General features: G+C 34.2%; 1 protein-coding gene across 1 annotated transcript in view; it reads left to right on the forward strand.

Moving 5' to 3' along the window:
- Window positions 1-2,371: 2,371 nt before the first annotated feature.
- The window catches only part of LOC110031169 (nuclear transport factor 2-like), a 9,063-nt gene continuing 2,375 nt past the window's right edge, over window positions 2,372-9,059 (forward strand). The window contains exon 1 of the mRNA XM_020734248.1: window positions 2,372-2,760. Within this exon, the coding sequence (XP_020589907.1) occupies window positions 2,464-2,760 (297 nt within the window). The 5' untranslated portion in view covers window positions 2,372-2,463. The remainder of the gene's footprint in view (window positions 2,761-9,059) is intronic.

Below are 9,059 nucleotides of genomic sequence, written 5' to 3' on the forward strand. Positions count from 1 at the left end.
GGAACTCTTCACCTAACCCGGAAAGCAGACGCAGAACGCAGCCCCTTCCCCGCTTCTCCGTCTATTAACGAAATTTTGGAAGTGTGTCGGAGCGACATGAAATCGCAGCACCGAACACCTTTTTCAAATACCCATGCGGCGTTTTCATACAGTTAATAAGCTGCCCCAAACGGGCCCTTAAAATATTCATTTCCTTATAATGAAATAAATATAAAGAAATGTTTTAATAGGTTACAGATAAATATTTTCTTATATTTATAACCTATTAAAATATTTTCTCATATTTATCTTGATATTTGATTTGATAGATTTATTAATAAAGGATACTAACTGTGAATTTCAAGCAGACGCAGGACGCAGCCCCTTTCCCGCTTCTCCGTCTATTAACGAAATTTTGGAAGTGTGTCGGAGCGACATGAAATCGCAGCGCTGAACACCTTTTTCAAACACCCATGCCGCGTTTTCATACAGTTAATAAGCTGCCCCAAACGGGCCCTTAAAATATTCATTTCCTTATAATGAAATAAATATAAAGAAATGTTTTAATAGGTTACAGATAAATATTTTCTTATATTTATAACCTATTAAAATATTTTCTCATATTTATCTTGATATTTGATTTGATAGATTTATTAATAAAGGATACTAAGCAGACGCAGGACGCAGCCCCTTTCCCGCTTCTCCGTCTATTAACGAAATTTTGGAAGTGTGTCGGAGCGACATGAAATCGCAGCGCTGAACACCTTTTTCAAACACCCATGCCGCGTTTTCATACAGTTAATAAGCTGCCCCAAACGGGCCCTTAAAATATTCATTTCCTTATAATGAAATAAATATAAAGAAATGTTTTAATAGGTTACAGATAAATATTTTCTTATATTTATAACCTATTAAAATATTTTCTCATATTTATCTTGATATTTGATTTGATAGATTTATTAATAAAGGATACTAAGCAGACGCAGGACGCAGCCCCTTTCCCGCTTCTCCGTCTATTAACGAAATTTTGGAAGTGTGTCGGAGCGACATGAAATCGCAGCGCTGAACACCTTTTTCAAACACCCATGCCGCGTTTTCATACAGTTAATAAGCTGCCCCAAACGGGCCCTTAAAATATTCATTTCCTTATAATGAAATAAATATAAAGAAATGTTTTAATAGGTTACAGATAAATATTTTCTTATATTTATAACCTATTAAAATATTTTCTCATATTTATCTTGATATTTGATTTGATAGATTTATTAATAAAGGATACTAACTGTGAATTTTATATGGAATTATTAATAAAATGAAAATAGAAAATTAATTAATAAAAATACAAATAATTGTTTTTCAAATTTTTATCAATAATACCTCTATTTCCTTCAAATAACACCGTCACATTAAAAAATACCATGTCGATAACATAATGGTTTCCTCACCAATAATACCTCAGTTACTGTCGAATAACACCACTTCACAACACCAATAACACTGAATTAATGCCAAAACTGCTGCAATAACATCACAGAAGAAGAAACGTCACAATAAACAATACCGCAGAAACTCTCGAATAATATTGTAAAATAACACTAAAATTATAATAATAAAAAAAAACAAACCAATAACAGGACGCATATTACAACGGGCATATTCAGGCTGGATTAGATAATTTTTTAGGGAAAAATATTACATCGGGACTCCGAACATTGCTCTTCGTTCGGATTGCAATAGTTAGGAATATCCTGTTGTGTTACATGAATATTTCATCTGCCGTTACATGAATATTTATCTGCGTTATTTGTAAAAATGAAGTGTTATTTGAGTAAAAAACAAACCAATAACAGGACACATATTACAACGGGCATATTCAGGCTGGATCAGATAATTTTTTAAGGAAAAATATTACATCGGGACTCCGAACATAGCTCTTCGTTCGGATTGCAATAGTTAGGAATATCCTGTTGCGTTACATGAATATTTATCTGCGTTATTTGTAAAAATGAAGTGTTATTTGAGTATTTTATGGTGTTACTCGATTATTTTATGGTGTTATTGGAATATTTACCCGCGTTACTTGATTTGGGGCTATGTTATTCCAATAATATAGTAAAAATTGAAATAACACGAGGAATATGTCGAATAACAACATATACTAAAATCAAGTAATGTAGGAGAATATTCCAATAACACCGCAAAATAATTGAATAACACCATATAATACTCAAATAACATTTTATTTTTTACAAATAAAATAGATAAAATATTCTTATAACACAACATAATATTTTAATCCGAAAGTAACTCCATCTTAAGAGTCATTTAATATTTTTCCATTTTTTAGATCCTACATATTTTTTAAATTTTTTTATCTATTTATTCTTTCTTCTACTAATGCACCAGGGTGGATGATCTAGGGAGCCGGTGCGACGACTCGGAAGGTCTAGGGTTTCGGCTGTCTCCTTGACATCGGCGGCAACGATGGATGCAGACGCGGTGGCCCGAGCCTTCGTGGAGCACTACTATCGCACCTTCGACACGAACCGCGCTGGTCTTGCGGGTCTTTATCAGGACAACTCGATGCTTTCGTTTGAGGGTGCGAAAACGCAGGGCGCAGCTGCCATCACCGCCAAGCTCACCGGACTCCCTTTCCAGCAGTGCCAGCATAACATTTCCACCATCGATTGCCAGCCGTCCGGCCCTGCAGGTGGCGTGCTCGTCTTCGTTAGCGGTTCTCTGCAGCTGCTCGGCGAGCAGCACGCGCTTAAGTTCAGCCAGGTTTGATCTTATCCCTTGCTTTGTTTCTCAAATTTTATCATCTTTTATATATAATCGTGCTCTCTGGCTGTTTTGAAGATCCGAATTTCTTCTGTATTTATTTTTTGTTTCATTACTCTTCATTGATTAGCCGATTGTTTTTTGTGCTGTTGTCTGCTCTTCAATTCTTTATACTCTATCAAACGTATGTGTTTGAGTTTCATGAATCCTTTAATATAAAATTCTTTAATCTCTTATTAACTCCAAATTTTCCTGTGGGGCTATTTGGGTGTAACGAGGAGCTACTGAATCTATATCTACAAAAGCATTGTTGGGGATGTTTGGCTACAAATATGATTTTACTCAAGGTGGATTTGATAAATCGAGTAAATCCAAATTTGCAAAACATTTAGGGGGGGTTGTCTGGCAACAGATTAAGACCAGGATTTAAGCTGGATTAGGCTAGATCTTGCCAGACTTTCAGCTTGGACAATAAATTCGGTGCTTGCATAAATCCGGATTTCACGTAAATCCCGAATTTATTAAATCGTGTGAATCTGCGGATTTAGTAAATCCGAATAAGCTCTTATGAAGAATGGCAGATACAGGGTCACCTTCCTCAATGGTTTCTGGTAGGAGCAGAGAGGAGCGGAAGGATGAGAAAGATGGGAATTTTGGCGGCCTCTGTATGCCGCGATCCCGTCGGTGCCTTCTCAACTAGCTCTGATTCTGACTGTATCGTGAGGGTTCGTTCACGAAGGTGATGGTTTTAGGTGAAACTGGAAGGGGGAGGGACATAAGCTAGGGTTTTGGGCGAAGAGCAGAAGTTTGGATGAAACCAAGAGTGGATGTAGGCGAGGGTTTCAGGCAGAGAGAATTAGATGTAGATAGGTTTATGGTTTTAATTTAATTTATTTAATTAATTTTATTCATTTAATTGTTTGATAATTAATTCATATATTATTAAATTAATTACAATTTGATAAATTTATATGTAATTATTTAATAATTAATTAATGAATAAAAATATATTTTAAATTTACTTATTTAAGTAATTTTTTTTAAATAATTAATCAATGTTAATTTGTTATTTAATAAGTAATTAGTTTAATGAAGTACACTGCCAAATAGTTTGACATAATTTAATAAGTCATTAGTGTAATAAGTAATTATATTTATTAACTATTAGTTACTTAAGTGAATAATTTATTATGAATTATTATAATTAGAAACAAAATTTAGATTAATTTAATTACATTTAATAATTATTTTTTTATCATACTAATAAAATAATTAAAATTTAATAATGATATTTTTCTAACAAACATAACCAATTTAATTACATTTAATAATTTAATAATGATATTTTTCTAACAAACATAACCACCTTTTAAATTCTTGTGGAAGTTGCCTAACAGTTTGACATAATTTAACTGGATTTACTAAATCCACTGCCAAACAGTATTTGGGATTTAACCCTTCATAGATTTACTAAATTTGGATTTACAAGATTTACAAAATCCTATTAAGTTAAATCTAATCTGTTGTCATACAGACCCTAGAGGATTAAAACTCGAAAACTATTTGTCAACTCAACCTTTAAGCATCATTGAATTTTGATAAATTATTTGGCCATTTATTTCAATAGTTTGATTTATGAGAATATGAATCCTTAATTTATCAGATCTTTTGAATGTCGGAATTTAATAAGTGCTAAATTTAACAAATAATGAGGTGAAATGAGATTGATGAAAACAGTAAGATATAAGATCCCCATGCATAGATTTGGTAAGATATAAGCTGAATCTTGCTTAAAATTTACCTTAAAATAGGATACCAAACAACCCATATATTTTGATTTAGTAGATCTTGAGGTTGTGTTATCCTAAAATTTGTTTGCATGCAAATAAGAGTATTTGAAGCAAGGGATTTAATTAGATATGCTAGGTTATTTGATTCATTAACAAGTTTATTGAAAATTATCTAATTAGACTAAGTTAATTAGTAACCAATTAAAATTTGATTGGCTTACAGTGCTTTAATATAATGGTATGATATTTATTAATTGAGTTAATTAGATATTGCGGAATTAGTAATTCATATGGTTATTTGCATGTTGATTTATGCCTATTAGGGATTAAGAAGGATTTGACTATCTAATTATACTTTAAATTAACTAATTATTGTTGAATGATTTTTAGATTAAGTATGTTGAATTGAATAATTGAAGTATTTAAGTAATCATTAGGTTAATTAGGTTGTAGTTAACTTATTAAACTCATTTTCTGATCTATTAATTAGTTTAGCAGAAGCAATAATTAGAGAATTGGTGATTAGGTGGTAACAAGCGGAATAAGATTTTATAGCTTCTTAATTTTTTAGTATTACAAGGGAGGCTCGGACATTTAGCTGAAAATTGTGTTCAATTAGATAAAATTATGCTTTTATCCTGATTCTGTTTTTGTACATCAATAGCTTAATCAAATTGTTTGGCAATTTTATCCAATTCTGGCATACATTTGCCTGTTTTTTTAGTCTGGGTAGCATTACTCTTAATGTTTGTATGTGCCAGGAAGGAGTGAAGTAAAATTAGTTCAATATAGAATATTGAATTAATTTTTAATTATACTAAGTATTTAGTAATTAATTAATATTTTAGATGCTCATTAGTATTTAGATATAACTATTGTCTAAAAGTCTTACTTCGGGTTAATTACAGTTTGGTTTGATATATCATTTACCTTGTAGTTCATTGCCTTTGTAACTGTGATATTAACTTAATCTGATTATGTATTAATTATTTTACTTGGTTATTATTTAGTCTTAAATTGTATCTCTTTTTATTTTATTTATATTTTAACAGTTATAACATAATATTGATTTGATTAAGTAGGAATTAATTAATTGAAATCATACCTGCATCTAAACAGCCATCTTGATCCTCATGAAGGCTGGATTAAGGGAATGGTTGCTTTAAAATAATAGGATTATATGATTGGGATGCCCTATTTATCCTCAGTTCCCATCTAACATTTTATTTAGATGAATTAGGTGAATTTAGTAATCTTTTGATTTTGCGATTAAGGAATTAAATTTACTCTAATCCTTTAATCCACATGTTAAGATCAGGGATAAGAGGTTTGCAAAGTGAGGAAGAACATGCCTAAGTAGATCACCCATTATTTAAATGTTACTTAATTTTTACAATTAGTCTAATCAATGAGAATTGAATATCTTAACTAGCGTCAAACTAACCCTATTTAGACTATTTTTTCTTTATTTTATGACCACTTAAACTCAAATTAGCATCTTAATTATTTATTATTGACTTACGTAATTCAAATCTCAATTAACATATGATATATAGCCTACCCATAAGTAGCTTAAGATAACTTCTAATCATTATTTCTTGATGAAATAAATTTGTTAAAAGAGTTCTGTTAATTCTTTATTTTTTTGCTTAGGGATTAATTGGCTGAATATTCTGTTAGAGTTGGATTTAGATTCTACAAGATTTACCATTACCTGACTTGAGTCTTGATGTAACTAAGATTAAGTGTTTGGTTTAGCTTGGTAATAGGAATAAAATATGCACATCTTTCCTGCATGTTAATATGTGTTTATTGTATATTTTATGACTATATGATGATTGGGAAAGAATTTTTTGTCATGTTATGCAGATTACATGGTTTAAGTTGCTTGCAGGAGAAAAAGGCGCAAGTTAGGATCAAAAAGGTGAAAAACAACAAAGTGCACAATCTTCCACGATGGAGTGCACTGCGTCTGACTACCACAATGGAGCGCACCTGCGTTTGGACCCTCGCTCACCCATGGCAGGCCCAGATCCAACAAGTTTGCCAAACAAAGCAAGTGGAATACCCGCAACGCGACTGGAGTGCACCCGAGCCGTTCCAAGTGCCCATGCGCCACATGCCCAGCGCTCATGCGCTAGATCTGGACCATGGGACGGCGCATCCACATTTAGAACATGGCACAATCGTGCCTCACGTTCTAAACCCTAAATCCTAAAAATGGTGAAAAACCAGCCAGGTGCACCTGCTCCCACGATTGAGCGAACCTGCGCTCGACTACCACAACAGAGTACACCCATGCTTGGTCACTCGCGCACCTGCGCTAGGCCAATATCCAACAAGTTTGTTAGACAAAGCGGGTGGAATACCCGCACAATGATCAGAGCGCCACCACACCGTACCAAGTGCCCTTGCACGAAATGCCAAGCACTCACACTAGCTCCAGACCATGGGACAACACACTTTTGCTTAGTACATGGCACAATCATGACTTGCACCCTAAACCCTAAACCCTAAACCCTAAAAAAGGTAAACAACCAACCAGGCACAGCCACGCCCACAGTGGATCACACCAACGCCCAACTTCCACAACAAAGCATACCCTTAGGTCCAGATCCATCAAGTTTGCAACACATGCCCATCACCTCCATGCCAGATTTTGACCATGCGACAGCGCACCCGTGCTTAGTACATGACACAACTGCTCCTTGCGTCTATGCATACCAGCGCCCCCGCGCAGTATATACTGCACATCCACACGGTCCTTGAACCAGATTCTGCGCACCCGTGCAGGGCACGGGCGGGTGCGCCCCGTACACAGATTTCAATTATGGGTGGATTTCTTGCCTTTGGAAGAGCCTTACCTATAAATACATGCCTTGGATTGAGAGGAGGCATTTTTGGACATTTGAAGGCTAGGTTTTCTTCGAGAGAAGAGTCCCTTGGAGTGCCATAAATATTTCTCTCTTCTTTGGAGAGAGAAGGCCCTTAGAGTGGTTTTCTTTATGTTTTCTTAGTTTTTGTGAGGGATTTTTTGAGAGGGATTGTGGCTGGTGCGAGAGAGACATTGGAGCTTATTCGTTGTACGACAAGGATCACCGCTTGTGTGGAAAGAGAAAACTGGTTTTAAGTTTTCGTTTTCATATATTTGTTGGTTTTCAATGATTGGAATGACTCGCTTTTTGTTTTTCTCTGACATGTCTCCTAGCTAAATTTCCTCTGTGCTTCTGTGATGTAAGGATAGTTGTTTTGTTGTGATTTTTTTGGCATGTGAATTCCCAATAATGTTTTTCTATGCTTATCATGCATGCAAGTATTTGGGTTAACTTCTAAATTTAATTTACTCCAGATTTGACTCTAGGAAGTTAAAACCATTCATGATCTAGGGCTTCTACCTGTTGCCTAATGGAAGAAATAAGTTAACTCACAAAAATCTAATGAAATAGACATATTATCATTAGGCTTTTGCAACCTAGATAGGAGATCTAAAGATTCCAGAGAAACGTTGCATAGTTGAACCCCATTTAACTATAATTTGGTTTCTAAATCTTTTTATGACCCAGACATAGACTAAGAACTGTTATCTCCGGTTGGAAACTATCACGTAGAGGAATTACAAAGAAAATCACGAAAACACACTACACCTGAATCACGGAAGCACGGGCCTCTTCTCCTTTGAAAGACACTCCAACTTCATGCTTCTGGTGTTTCTTGATCCTGCTATTTTATTTACTTACTGTTTTTCTTAGGATTGTAGGATTTTATTCTTGCATTTTTTATCGTGGCATACTAGGTTCCGTAAGTTAGTAAACTAGAGATTCATCTGTCAGAATCAATGTTAACCCCTTTCTCGTGGGATCGACATACGGACTCAAAAAAATTGTAGGATTTTATTCTTGCATTTTTTATCGTGGCATACTAGGTTTCGTAAGTTAGTAAACTAGAGATTTAATGAAGTTTCTGAAAATACGATCGACCTTAGTGATTTTAATATCGTGAATAATAATAAAACGTTTCATTTTTACCGTCGCATTAGCAAAAAAGAAGTTGAGGAGGCTTTAAAGAAAACCAAGGGTGGAAAGTCTGTAGGACCTGATGATATCCCAATTGAAGTGTGGAAATATTTGGGAGATTTGGGAGTTTCTTGGCTTACTAAACTCTTTAATATTATTTTAAAAATTAAAAAGATGCCTGAGGAGTGGAGGAAGAGTATTTTGATCCCCATTTTTAAGAATAAAGGGGATGCACAAGAGTGTGCAAATTATAGAGGAATTAAGTTGATGTGTCATACTTTAAAATTATGGGAGAGGGTAATTGAACATAGGTTAAGACGCATCACAAAAGTTTCTCATAATCAATTTGGATTTACGTCGGGCAGGTCTACTATGAAAGATATACATTTATTGAGAGGTTTGATGGAGAAGTTCAGAGATAATAAGGAGAATCTACATTTGATTTTTATTGATTTAGAAAAAGCTTACGATAAGGTTCCAAGAGATATCCTTTAGA

Source organism: Phalaenopsis equestris, unplaced genomic scaffold (assembly GCF_001263595.1).
Source record: "Phalaenopsis equestris unplaced genomic scaffold, ASM126359v1 Scaffold000781, whole genome shotgun sequence".
Lineage (NCBI taxonomy): Eukaryota > Viridiplantae > Streptophyta > Magnoliopsida > Asparagales > Orchidaceae > Phalaenopsis > Phalaenopsis equestris.